Source organism: Littorina saxatilis, linkage group LG12 (assembly GCF_037325665.1).
Source record: "Littorina saxatilis isolate snail1 linkage group LG12, US_GU_Lsax_2.0, whole genome shotgun sequence".
Taxonomy (NCBI): domain Eukaryota; kingdom Metazoa; phylum Mollusca; class Gastropoda; order Littorinimorpha; family Littorinidae; genus Littorina; species Littorina saxatilis.
The window spans coordinates 29,415,647-29,429,692 of record NC_090256.1 but is presented as its reverse complement, the minus strand read 5'-3'; the positions used below and the strand labels follow the sequence as shown (position 1 = coordinate 29,429,692).

The following is a 14,046-nucleotide window of genomic DNA, read 5'->3' as shown; positions in this document are numbered from 1 at the left end:
GCGAATGTGACAGAGGTGTTTGGCAGCGAAAAGGACACCTGCACGACCGTTTCATGTCACCCTGGTATTAGCAAGGGGGCACGCTTCACTCTGGGCAAATGCTAAAAGGTGCTCGCTCTTCTTGTGAGGCCAGAATCTATAGAGAAACTAAACTATAAAGTTCGGGAAGATTTAATGGTTGAATAGCCTTTCAGTCTTTTCCTTTCATTCCAAAGATGTGTGCCTGCTTTTATAGCTGACTTTGGTACAGTACTAATAGGCTCTGAGTACCGTCGCTCTGATTTGATCATTTATTCAGAAAAAGACGCATCTCAATGAAAAGTCGTGACGTTATTGTGCAAATGCGCAGTTCCTCGTCGTCGACGCGTACAGTTGAAAGTTTTTACCAAAAGACCTTAAGGCTGGACCTGGAACGCCGAAGAAGAAGAAGGACCTTTACCCTTGTAAAAGTTAAATAATTGTGTTAATTAATTTTCCCGAAAGTTCAAGGAGTGTTTAGGCCAGAAATAACCAATAAAATATGGGGCTTAACGTGGTAATTTCTAACATGACGACTTCTATCAATCAATCAATCAATGAGTCTTATATCGCGCATATTCCGTGGGTACAGTTCTAGGCGCTCTGCAGTGATACCGTGTGAGATGAAATTTTATACGGCCAGTAGATTGCAGCCATTTCGGCGCATATTTACCTTTCACGGCCTATTATTCCAAGTGACACGGGTGTGGGTAGACAATTATTAACTGTGCCTGAGCAACTGAATACAAATCCAGCGCGCTACCAACTGAGCTATATCCCCGCCATACAACAGTCAAGAAATTACTAAGATTCTACTGTGGATATGTGAACAAATCGTCAATCAATTTATTGCAAATAAGATAACCCTGTAGGCCCTACTTGTCTCATCAATAGTAAGAGAAATAATCTCAAACAGTTACAAAGATCACCTACAGATATTTACTGACGGCTCAAAACAAAATGATGACCAAGCTGGCTGTGCCTTTGTCATTCCTGACCTCAAAATAACTAAAATATTTAAACTCAACAAGGATGTGTCCATTTTCACTGCAGAAATGTACACCATCTTAAGAGCATGCCACTATGTCAATGACCTCCCTCGACCCCCAACAAGAGTCGTGATTCTCTCCGACTCAAAACTGATCAGCTCTGACTGCTCTCCAAAATGGTTCCAGAAACCGGGAAGAGCTTCAGACGGAAATATTGTTCCTCTGTCACCAGATCATTGCCTCTAGGACAGAACTGACCCTTATGTACATCCCCTCACACACAGGGATCAGAGGCAATGATATGGCTGACAGAGCAGCAAAAGAGGCTGTCACAGATCAAGCAGCATTGAGTCATGACTTAAAATTAACAAAGACGGAAGCAAAACACAAAATGGCCAAAGTTGCCTGGTGTCACTGGGAAACAGAATTAAAAACAGAAGGCAATGCCCATGGTTGGCTTATTCTGCCCCGACAAACAAAACAAAACAGGCCTACACTCCCCACCCCCCCTCCTTAAAATACTTCGCAGAACTTCGCACGGATGGATGCGCTCACAAGTTCTTTCCCCGTCTCTGTGAATGTGGACAGTTTATATCTTTTTTACACCTCTTTGACCGCTGCCAATCACTCCAACAAGATTTCCGCAACCTACACACCCTTGTCAACGAACACAAACTGAAACCCCATGAGTTTTTAGACAAACATTGCACGCTTCAATGGAAGCCAGCATACACCCTGTGTCTCTCAATATATAAGGCTGAAATAGGACATCTGTTTTGAAAACCTCATCCCCTTTCCTCCTTCCCAACCCCTCAATCCTATCTCCCACCCCCACCCCACCCCCACCCCACCCCCCCCCCCCTCCCACGCCCAACTAAAGCGCATAAAACACAAAGCATAGCTCTACTCAATTGATCAAATAAGGCTTAAAGCACATACTGCCCTCCTACCTGAACTTAAAGTTCCCCATTCTGATATATTATTTTAGCAAGTTATTTCAATATTTTCCTTTGGCTAAATTAGCCTAAGATTCTGTTTTTATGATTTTTTAATTTTTATTTGAATTTTTATTTTTATTTATTCAGCCATAAATACAAACATATTCTACATACATAAAAAGCAAATAAGCCTACAAAACCGCTCCAGTCCAACCATATTCCGCGTACACAATCATTACTTCCATCATCCCCATTTTGAAATATCGCAACAACAGACTTCCAGATATATAACACGATTATAATTATGTGTTCTCTGTTTGCATGTTTGTCCAGTGTCTTGTCCCCATATAAAGCATATTAACTCTACCTGTCCCAAGATAGGCCAAATGGTTCTAAGAGGACGTTAAAGCTAATTATCATCAAGTTGAACCCATTTTGACTGCTAACATGCTTTTAGTCTTCCCCTGAGAAAAGTGAATAACCGTGACCAGGGACCGCCTATCTAATATAGGTCTATGCCGTGACCGTTGACATTTTCACAGTGAGAGTTTTCCACTGATGAGGTTTTAGGGGGTGGGGGCAAAAACCATTCTGCCAAAAATCAACAGACGTTGATATAGGTGAACCACGGGCACCTTGTACTAAATATAAGTAATTTTCTTCACTTTAAAAAGGTTTTATACGACCCTTGCGGCGTTATTCCTTTTTTGTGCTAAGTTTTGGTGAATAGATGTCGACAAGAGTTATCGTTCATCCCATGTGTGATTAGAACTTCCGGTTAATCCTCGAAGGCTGTGAAAACTGTATTTCGTGTGTCAGCTCTCAAGGAAATAAGAAAGGAAATGTATCGACAAAAAAGAGACCCTGTGTTGCTTGCAAAGGCACTGGACGATCAAAAAAGACTGATTGTGTGCATTTCAAAAATTGCAGCAGAAAACGAGGAAAATGTGGCCGAAGTCGCCGCTCTCTTGGAAGAAGGCGTGGATGCGTCCGCAAAAGACTACAATCTAACTCTCTATTATGCATCGAAAAACTACTTCTCGCCCCTACATTATGCAGCTCGGAAGGGAGCAATCAGAATTTTGGAATTGTTGCTTAAGTATCATGGTAAGAATTATGAAAATAAGATACACGGTTACGGTATCATTCGAACATGGGCACGCACCTGTGCACACAGAAAAAAAAGAAGGGGTTGGGGGGTGGGTTAAGAAATTGTCCATTGCAGCATGTTCATTTTTTGGTCACGTTACCCTAAACCAACTTTTGTTGTTGTTGGCCTTATCATTTGCTGATTCCAAAAATATACAGTTTAGGGTGTTTAGCGATGAACATTTCCTTAAAATTTAGCAATTCCCTGTAAGGAAATAATGCTTTCACTGTTTCAGCCTTTTTTGATTGTACACTCTGTTTTGGTTAATCAAGATAAACGAATGTGATATCAAGTCTGGAAAACACAAATGACGTAATGTTGACAGGCGAGAGATTATGACATCACCTTGCGACTTTCTTTCCACCAAACACAGTAAAGTAAAGATTTTGCCTCAAGCTGATTTTTTTCTTCTCACTACTAATAGTAATACTATCCTCTCTCTGTCTCTTTCTCTCCATCTCTCTCTCTCCTCTTATTTAATAAAGAAAGTTAGAGAGAACCGGGCATATTACAGTGCAATCGCTTGACTGATCAGTGAATGGTTAACCACGCCTCAGCGTTGTTGAATTGTGACATTATAAATGGACAGTTATGGACTGTTACTCTATAATGTAACAGTTTTTACCCCTGGAAAGACAGATTCAGTTGCTGGATTCCATTGCAGTTCCTGACAGCAACAAACTAAATGCTCTGCATGCACGTAAAGCTAAAAGGAGGGGTTTTATAAAAGGTGTGTGCGTACTGGATAAAGGGATGGGATTGGAGTAAAAAAAAGTTGGGGGGGGGGGGGGAGCAAGATGATATACATATAGTATGATATATTGTGACACTCGATTCAATTTCAAATGCTATTGTACTTGTAGTCCAGGACATAATTATTGCCTGCTAAGGCTCATGGTTTTGAATCATGAATGACATTATACCTTTCATGGTGTGTTTTTTCAGCTGATCCTAATGCCAAAGACCGTTATGAGGTTTCACCACTCCACCTTGCTGCTGAAAATGGATCTATGCAGTGTGTCAAACGGCTTCTGGAAGCTGGATCCAATGTTAACGCCAAGACCCGCTATTTGAAGGACTATCACCATAGAAATGTAACAGGTGGGACAATTTGTGCCTGTTCGTTTATGCACCTGTGTATAAATTACTGAATAAAGTAGATAAAGTTTGCTATAAAATGTTTTCTGCCACCCATCAACTATATATAACGACCATTTTTTGTTTGTACATGATTGTACTAATTGTATGTCTCACTCTGTCCTGCCTTTCTCTTACTCCACTGAAGCATATAATTATATGACATTTTTGATGTTACATGGTCCTGAGCTTGACATTGCCATTGGCAGAATCAAGTTTTCAGCCTTCCCTCCATCGGCCAAGAAAAATGATATAATTGCTGTCATTTTTCTACACGCACTGTTTCTTGTCTTTACAAGATAGCTTTGAGGAAATTTTACAATGGTATCTGAGAGAACATGTTGTGTTTCCGTTTGCAAGTCTGGCTGGCACTGAAAAATGGCAAGCTGAAGTTGTTATTAATAATAACTATGCATAGCACTAAAATCCAGGGAGACCCTACATAATCGAGATAAAAAGAAGTAACAATAATATTAACAAGATACATGTATTCACACACACACACACACACACACACATGCAAATTAAGTCCGTTAACAACACATTGTGTGCAAAGCTGACAACCTTTGTTACTTTCTTTTCAGAAAATTCACTGACCCAGCCAGTGCTGGCATTGCACAAGTCTGTGAGGTTGCCCTACACAGGTGGAACCACACCTCTACACCTGGCAGCCCTCAGGAATAACAAGGACTGTGTTCGCCTCCTCATGTGGGAGGGGGCAGACTACAACGCTGATAATGCTGATGGAGAAACCAGTCTGTACCTGGCTGCAGCAAGAGGGTTTGCTGACTGTGTGCTGACCCAACTTCACAATGCCATCAGCGTACCTATCCTGGCCATTCCTACCAACAAAAATGGTAAGCAGATACTTTTCTGCTTTGTCACAACAGCACCCGGTAGAGGTTTAGTTTAAAGATATTGATTCCCTTATATTATTGTAAAATGTAATGTCCAATGTGGCTGAGATTACATGACTGCATCCTTCAAGACAAGAGTACAGTGATTAAAATTGTGCCTGTATTGGTCATGTAGTACAGTGTTTGATTTGTATCATTGGAACTGAGTGAAAGACATGAACCGTATTTTCGGGACCATAAGGCGCTTTGTTAAATAGGGTATTGCACCCACTTTTGAGGTAAAATTAAGAAGAAAAAAAACACATTAGGCGCTTCCCGTCTATAAGCCACACATCAAAGGAAGAATACAGAGTGAAAATATTTTTGCTCTGGAGATCAAAGGCAGGTGCATTGTGATAGCTGGTTGGCCTTGAGACCAGCTGCCTGCCCAAGTTTACAGACACTAACCTTCTTCCCCGGGGTCAATGACCGAGTTTTATCTGTGATCGTCCCCTTTCATGTCTGAGAGGAAACACTGCCTGCCCCAGTTTACAGACACTGACCTTCTTCCCTGGGGTCAATGACTGAGTATTACTGCCTGCCTTAGTTTACAGACACTGACCTTCTTCCCCGGGGTCAATGACTGAGTATTACTGCCTGCCTCAGTTTACAGACACTGACCTTCTTCCCCAGGGTCAATGATCGAGAGGAAACACTGCCTGCACCAGTTTACAGACACTGACCTTCTTACTCGGGGTCAGTGACCGAGTTCAATCTATTGGGTGGTCTCTTTGATGTCTGAGAGGAAACTTGGCCAGGGTAGTAGTAGCAGAAACAGGCAATTGCATTATCACAAGTTGTTTGACTGGTACTCACGCGGTCTCTTTGATGTCTGAGGGGAAACTTGGCCAGGGATTTCAATTTCAGCCACACATAAGGCGCTTCCCTTAAATAAGCGGCAGGGGTCAATTGTGAGAAAAAAAGTTGCGCCTTATAGTCCGAAAAGTACGGTAACATAGACTGCATGCGTCTGTTAGGCAGGTGGGAGGACCGTCAAGTTCAGAGAAATTTTTGTCATGTGAAAATGGTGAAGTAAATTTAATTTTAGAGAAGGTAGACCGAGTCCTCAGTTATACTATACTCTGTACAGACACAGCCCTGCATGAGTGTCTTCGACAAGGCGAAACCATGACAGAGTGTGTGAAGGAGCTAGTGAAACACGGGTCTGACGTCAGCTTCCGGAACACAGAGGGGGACACTCCCATGCACCTAGCCCTCAAGTACCACTGGGACAAGTCCATCGTGCACCTCCTGGTCTTCAAAGGCTACAACATGGACTTCGACAGAAAAGAAGGAAGCAACCCAGGTTAGTTGAGCATAATGTCTGAGATTTTAGTGTGCTGGTTTTGTCCTTCACCCTCCCTATTCCTAGCATTTGATCGTGACTGCTCACTTTATATATATAGTGGGCAACTTTCTGGTCTGCTTTGTTTATTTGTTTGTTTGTTAGAATCTTGCGTTGTTTGTCCCAGTATTTGTTTTAAACGCATACTTTGGCACTGTTCAGTTCTTGTAATTGTCAGTGCATGATACATTTGAGTTTTCTCCTCCTGCCCGACCCATGCTTTTAAATTGCTTTACGTCTCTGTGAAAGCTGGCCAGCCGTTGTCTTGCCATGTGCTTTGGATCTTGTGACAGGTGGCTCAGAGAGATTGCACAGCCATTATGATTCCACTTTCCCCTCAATGAATGCTGGTAAAGAGATCTACATTTGTTTCCCTTATTTTACAAAAACAGGTAAAAGTCCTCTGGACATCGTTGTGTATGGGGAGCCAGCACGGACAGAGAACCAGGTAGAACGCGACGAGGAACTGGCCACATTCTTCGTCAAGATGGGTTGCTCTCGCAAGCTCCTGGACATCCTCAGCAGCGAACTGAAAAGCAAGGAGCCAGCCAGCCCTGTGCTGGAGGCCATCTTGGATTCCATGGCGTACCTGCCCGTGCTGGAGGTGGTGTTAGAACGACAGCCTCGCTTTGACAGATACCTGCGACGGTCCTACGCCAGTGCTGATGGTGGCAACGGGGTTGTGAGTGACAGGAGAAGAAAGATGGAAGAGTATTTGAAGCAAGCTAAGCAGGTACCCACGCTGCAGCACCTGTGTCGGTGTTGCATTCGTGTGTCTCTGGGACATGAGGTGCGCAAAGTGACCAGCCTTCCACTGCCCGGCCACGTCAAAAGCTTTCTTCTGCTCAATCAGCCCATTCCGGAGGATGTGTCGTAGTTGTAGTGATGTGTAAACACTTTTTTGTTTGTTTGTGTGTTCTTTATCATCTTCAGCATGTGATTTTTCTCTCTCACCATTTTGGGTGTTTGGGTGTGATATGGATGCTGCCAGTGAAATTTTTGTTGATGCATAATTGATATTACATGATGGATATTACATTATGATTACAAGGTGTGACGTTTTGCTGTTTATTGTGTTTTGTACTGGTAACTTGGACAAATCGGAGATGCTGTATTCTTGCTGGATAGGCCGAATTGGTGTTACATTGGTCTGATTTATATAACTCCAGACACAATTCTAGCACTTACTGGAGTGAGTTTTGTGAAATGAAGAAGTTCCTGTCGAGTGAAACAGACAGCATGGCACATGTTTAGTGAAAATGAGCCTGACTTGTCCACAGTTTAATTTGTCACTGGCCATGAATAAGTCAGTCTATGCGCAGTTTAGGATTTAAAGTGTCTTTTTGGGGGGGACACTTCAGAAATTGGACTGGAACTTTCCGTTCTTTTGCTATGTACAGACACATCTTTCTGGTTATGACTGATGGCATCAGTAAACAGTAGACAAAAACAATCAGCTCGAGGCCCATCTGCCCCCCCCCCCCCCCCTCCACACATACAAACACACGCACACACACACGTTCCCTTCCCCCGAAACCGACAACTTCTTTGAGGTGTGTTTTTGTCTACAAGGCATATATTATGTGCAACAAGAGTTAGTGAGAGTTATGGAGAACCAGTCTCCTGGGAAAATAATTGCATGTATTGAAATGAACAAGTGACTTTCCTCCTCTATAAAAATAGATGAGATAATTATATAATAATAATAAATATATATATAATAGTAATAGCACTACATGTACTATCAGGTTCATTCATGATCCAAACCTTGCCAGTGCCACTTAATGATATTGAAAATAAGTACATCAGATAATGTTGACTTGTTCCTTTGTGATCTGCTAAAAACATAATGGTATCGGCTCCTTATGAAGGATGTCTGCTGTGAGTGATGTTGTTGGTTTTTGTTATGGCAAACTCTTGGCTGTGTCCTGTGTAATTCCTATTATTTGTCACAAAGTTTTTTTTTTTTTTTTAAAGGTGCTGACAGGGTCCAAAAAATAGTTGGTGTAAGACGTATTTCCTGGTTTCTGTGTTCGGTTTAAGCGGCTTGTGCTATAGCTCTTTTTGACTCTGGAACATCTGTACTTGTTGCAAAAACTTGTGCAAAAAGTATTTACACAATGCTTGTGCGCGCCTTCGTGTGCGAGGCTGGTACTACAAATTGTTCATACGAAATGACAAACACAGGTTACAAGCGATAACGCGCAAAAATACTGGTTTATTACTTTGCATCTGATCAGTATTGTATATTGATTACAGTACTACGTATTGCGTAATTGCATATTGCATATTGCGGTAAAAAACTAAACAGAAAGAAAAAGAGAAAAGAAAACAAATTATTAGACATGGCAAAGGTATCAAAATTCATAAACAAAAACGGGAAAAAATAAACAATCACAAAACAGGCGAAGACAAACATACAAGAAAGTTACAATACCAAACACTCGTTGGTTAATCCTTTAACAGTACGAAAGGATTACGTTCCTTACGTTAAACAATACAATAAACACTAAGAATACTCGAGAAACTTAGCATGAATACGTTTAAATCCAAAATGGCTACTTTAAGGAAAATACAAAACGTTGACTCATCAGGCCAGGAATACAATAGCAAACTGTCATACTAAAAAGTCTCTAAACGACAACGTTCCTGCGTTAATCAAAGTCACAAACAAGATATTTCCTCATCCAATTTCCCCCAATAGCGTTATTAGAAATAAGCCCGTTTACAAACGATCACCACTGACCGCAAGCTCTTTTACCTAAATTCCTTTAACGTAAGGCTAGGATAAGTCAGAGAAAACGTTTCACTTCGAACTTCGTTAACCACAGAAAACACAAGTTATCATTATAAACATTAGCGACTTTCTAGCGTCTACAAATCATTGCTGTACGTTTCACAAAACTAGAACAGTTGAACACACAATAAAGAAACACTACAACAAGTCAGACTTCCAACTCACGTTATACGTAAACAACTCACAAAGTCATTACAAAATGGCGACCAAAATACAACACAAACAAGTAACAACAAAATTACCTTATGCGCTGTGTGGGTTGACCAGCAGTACCAAAACTGTAGCCTCTCAACGAAGGGCACAAAACAATTCACAAGTTTCAATAAAACTGTATCCAAAACACGTTCACGTTGACAATATCCAAACTGTACACGTTGACTTTAAGACATTACAAGAAGAACTCCATCAGCTCACTTGCTAACTTTGATACGTTACATAAAACATCCAAACGCTTCCATAAAACCCTCAGATCGACTGAAGAGAAGAAGTCAAACAGTAGTATTTATGGAAACAAAAACCTAACATGGAATAGTTATTCAAAAGTCAAAGGTCACCATATTGACCAACCAACAACATTCCTAAGACAGAATCGGGTGAGACTACTATTTTACAACCAATCAGTAACCGATCACGCACTTCGTGCATGCTCAAAACTTAAAACGGTATATTTTACAGAAAGAAGATCAAGGAACTAGCTGACATTAAAAACTAAAAACACGTGAGTCACACGTATTCCAAAGCTTACAACGCAGTTTCGCAGGGCTCACTCCAAAACCAGGACATGGAAAAGAACACGTGAATCTCACGCGTATTCTAAAACTAACGACGCAGTTTTGCAACGCTCCGACCAAAACCAGGTCACAACAAGGAGCACGTGAGTCTCACACGTAGAAAATAGTTAAATAACGCTCCACAAAAACAGGTCACAACAAGGTGCCAAGATAAAAACACGGTTTACTTGCTTTACACCGTAAAAGGGCTGAAGCAAACGTATTTACAACAAAAAAATAGGTGAATGCATGCCCCATCGGCATGCACAATGCTGGTCTGCTCAAGGGCAGAGTTTATTCACATGTGAATAATTCTGATCACAAATGACCATTAGAGGCATTCAGTCAATGCGATGCTACAACTAGAACATATAAACACATTAAATTGTAAGTAATTAAAACATGAACTTCATTTTAAACTGTAATTAAAATCAGTGCGCAGTAAATGTCCTTTCACAAGAAACATATAAAACCAATGTGCACAACATGCCAACTGGCATAACGGGCAGTAAGTGAGGAATTAAGCTCAACATGATAATTAAAGGATTAAGGCAGACCTGTTTACCCTTACGATTTTGGCGTAATTTATTACGATTTTCTGCAAAAAATACGCCATTCCGCTATCCGTGTCAAGACTACGATTTTCATAAATAAAAAAAATGTAAAAAAAAAAAAAAATTATTTTTTATTTTTATCAATTCACATGTTTGGCATTGTTTTTTTCAATGGCAAAATGGGGTGAAAAAGCACAGGACTGACCAGAGATCTGTCTGATGAGACGCTGGAGAGCCTTATTCTAGTGGTGAAGTCTCGCCCTCACTCATTCGGCAAGCGCAAGTACAGTAGAGAAGCGCTTGACACACTGAAAAAGGCCTACTACGAGCAAAAGAAAAAGAATCAGTGATGCATGTGATTTTGATGTGATCTTCTTTGAAATTATGATGACCACAAAAACTGACTGATGTGTTTTGTTTGTGAATGATGGAAAAATGTGCATGATTGCGTTTCGCAGACACAGTTGTCATGTGCGTTGTAATTGGCGACGAATGCTGGATGATTACTATTTTTGTGCCAGGATTACTATTTTTGGGGCTGAGTATTACTCCAAAACACTTATGGGGGTAAACAGGTCTGTTAAGGTGGTCAGTGCTAAGGTGGTGAAGTCCTACAATCATAGCGTTCAGGCGTTGTTGTTGCTATCAAGTGTTTGGTTATGCTGGTTAGTTTGCAACTGATGTATATCGTTACAGATTTTATAACGTAAAGAGCATTTCTGGTTAGCAGCACCTTGAGGTATGGCCATCAAAGGAAGATTTTAAAATCAGACTTTTTATGATGTCATTCTCAACATTGCTTGGTTCATGTTAAATATAGTGCTGATCACAAGAACACAGGCAAGCACATCTATGGAGTTGTTTGATGATCAGAAAGAAAACATACTGCTGAGATTTAATGTGGCACAGTCACTTTATGAAGTTCCTATTTCTGCAAGATGGTCACTCTGTTTGAAGACATGGTGGTTAACTGAATTAGATATTATGGATGAATTTATTCTTTGTGATTTGGTTTCAACAAGACTTTATTCAATTGGAACGTGATACAACAATACAAGGAAAAGCAATAGGGGCACAAACTCAAGCAAACACTTATATTACACGCCCTAGACAGATGAAAAATGGACATAAAATGCTGATAATACTATGGAGCACTCAACTGAAAACATGTGACAAACGTATGTAAGTCTGCATTTCTGCAAAATTCAAAATTGCCTGGCAGTCGATGCGACTAAAACTCTTATGTGCGCCTTTGTTTTGTCCAAGATAGACTACTGCAATGCTCTTCTGTCTGAATGCCCGATGTATATCATTAACAAACTTCAGAAAGTACAAAATGCAGCAGCAAGACTAGTTATAAAAGCACGCAAAAGAGATCATGCCAAACCACTACTCCACTCTCCACTGGTTACCTGTTGAAGCCCGCATTAACTACAAACTTTCTACTCTTTGTCATAGCTTTTTCTGTCAAACATCTCCTTCGCACCTATACTGATTCTCGACTTTTTCGCATCGAGTGATATCTTGTATTTTGGAAAGATCACAGAGCAGAAATTGTGACTGATACTGTTTTGAGATACAATTAAAGCTAAAAAGCATGTTTTTTCTCTGATAGGCTCTTAAAATACAAAGGGAAGACTATGTGAACCAAGCTCAAACTGTCCCAGGCACAGTGATGTCCCCTGACTTTATATTCACTTAGGTAGTATACTGCGTAATGATTGTTATATGTCTGAGAAGTTCTAAAAAATGAGAATATTTCAGAAACCAAAACGGTTTGGCCACCCCATTTTTGATGATAATTAACAGGGGCACAACCTTTCCAGCACAGCTTGTTTGACTTACAAGCTTCCTAGCTGTTCACAGAACAGCACGTAAATGACATCCATTCGAGCAGACAATTTGTGCACAGCTTCATTATAAAGATCCAAAGATTCCTTGCATGTAAAGTAATGGTGTAAGATTTAGATTTGACGAGGAGCCGGAGGATGTGGGGCTGACCACAGTTCGTCTTGGCCACAAAGTTGACGTGGGTACACCAAGTCTACTGAGCAAATATTCCTTGAGCATCTTTAACACAAAACAGACAATATTCTGCAAAACCAACAAATTGGTGTTCCTGTCGTGCAACATTTGGTTACATTCGGGATGAAATGTATTGGTGGACTGGTGTTTTCATCCGTGATCCGTGATGGCTGTAGCTTTTTATTTTTTTATCTATTAAGAAGCTTTGCTGCTAAATATGCTGTATACAGAATTGCTGATATGTCTTGTCTTCATTTGAACATAGCATGTCTTTTTCAGTATTCACATTTTCTAGATTATTTCAGGTAATGAGATGATGTTGGAATTGTTTTTGTACAGCTAAATTGATTTTTGTTTTCTTTCTTTTTTTTAGTATTTATTAAACAAATTGTAACATACGAAGTAGCTATTGCAGTCTTCATTAGTTGAGAGTTAAAGAAAGTTAAGGCCTTTTCAAAATTCATTCTTCTGCACTGGAACTCTTCTTCTTCTTCTGCGTTCGTGGGCTGAAACTCCCACGTACACGTGTTTTTTGCACGAGTGGAATTTTACGTGTATGACCGTTTTTTACCCCGCCATTTAGGCAGCCATACGCCGTTTTCGGAGGAAGCATGCTGGGTATTTTCGTGTTTCTATAACCCACCGAACTCTGACATGGATTACAGGATCTTTTTCGTGCGCACTTGGTCTTGTGCTTGCGTGTACACACGGGGGTGTTCGGGCACCGAGGAGAGTCTGCACACAAAGTTGACTCTGAGAAATAAATCTCTCGCCGGACGTGGGGACGAACTCACGCTGACAGCGGCCAACTGGATACAAATCCAGCGCGCTACCGACTGAGCTACATCCCCGCCCCCCCACTGGAACTCTCATCCCTGGTTCATTATTTTTACTTATTGGGGTACGTGTTGCGTTTGTATGACTTAAAAAAAAAAAACTTCTTGTATGGATTGTTGATATCGCTGGAGTCCAAACTTTAAGTTCTTATTCTTTCATTGAAGTGTATATAGTAATGCATTCCACAAGACCAGTACTGTTTTCGTATTACATGATATTCTATAGGGTTGGCATACGGAACACTGTCTGAAGTTAGGGTATGCAAGACTAAAACTGGTGCATATACTGTGTTTGGATTGCAATAAAAATTGTAAATGTGAGCTCAAATGTCTGGGTTTCTGAATCCATGTGTGTGTCTGTTTGCGTGCACATCTAGGTACCATTACATTTCAATATATCTGACTCTAGACATAGTGAAATATGTTTTGTATAAATAAATAACGAACAAACAAAAGTATGAGCTTGTGCACACTGTGTGTAATGTCAAATGAGCTTTTTTTAATTTGATCACATTCACAGGCAACAATTTTGTAAGAACACGCTTAATAATGCAGGTAATTCTATTTTGTTTTGCTTGCTTTCTGTTGTAT

The 14,046-nt window shown here is 40.5% G+C and overlaps 1 protein-coding gene across 1 annotated transcript; it reads left to right on the top strand.

Annotated features, from left to right (window-relative positions):
- Positions 1–2,735: 2,735 nt before the first annotated feature.
- Positions 2,736–13,776, top strand: LOC138981693 (serine/threonine-protein phosphatase 6 regulatory ankyrin repeat subunit C-like). Its single transcript, XM_070354712.1, has 5 exons — positions 2,736–3,052; positions 4,041–4,196; positions 4,817–5,089; positions 6,219–6,434; positions 6,866–13,776. Exons 1-5 carry the CDS (start codon positions 2,788–2,790, stop codon positions 7,348–7,350), a joined length of 1,395 nt encoding a protein of 464 aa, XP_070210813.1. The 5' UTR covers positions 2,736–2,787; the 3' UTR covers positions 7,351–13,776.
- Positions 13,777–14,046: the final 270 nt, after the last annotated feature.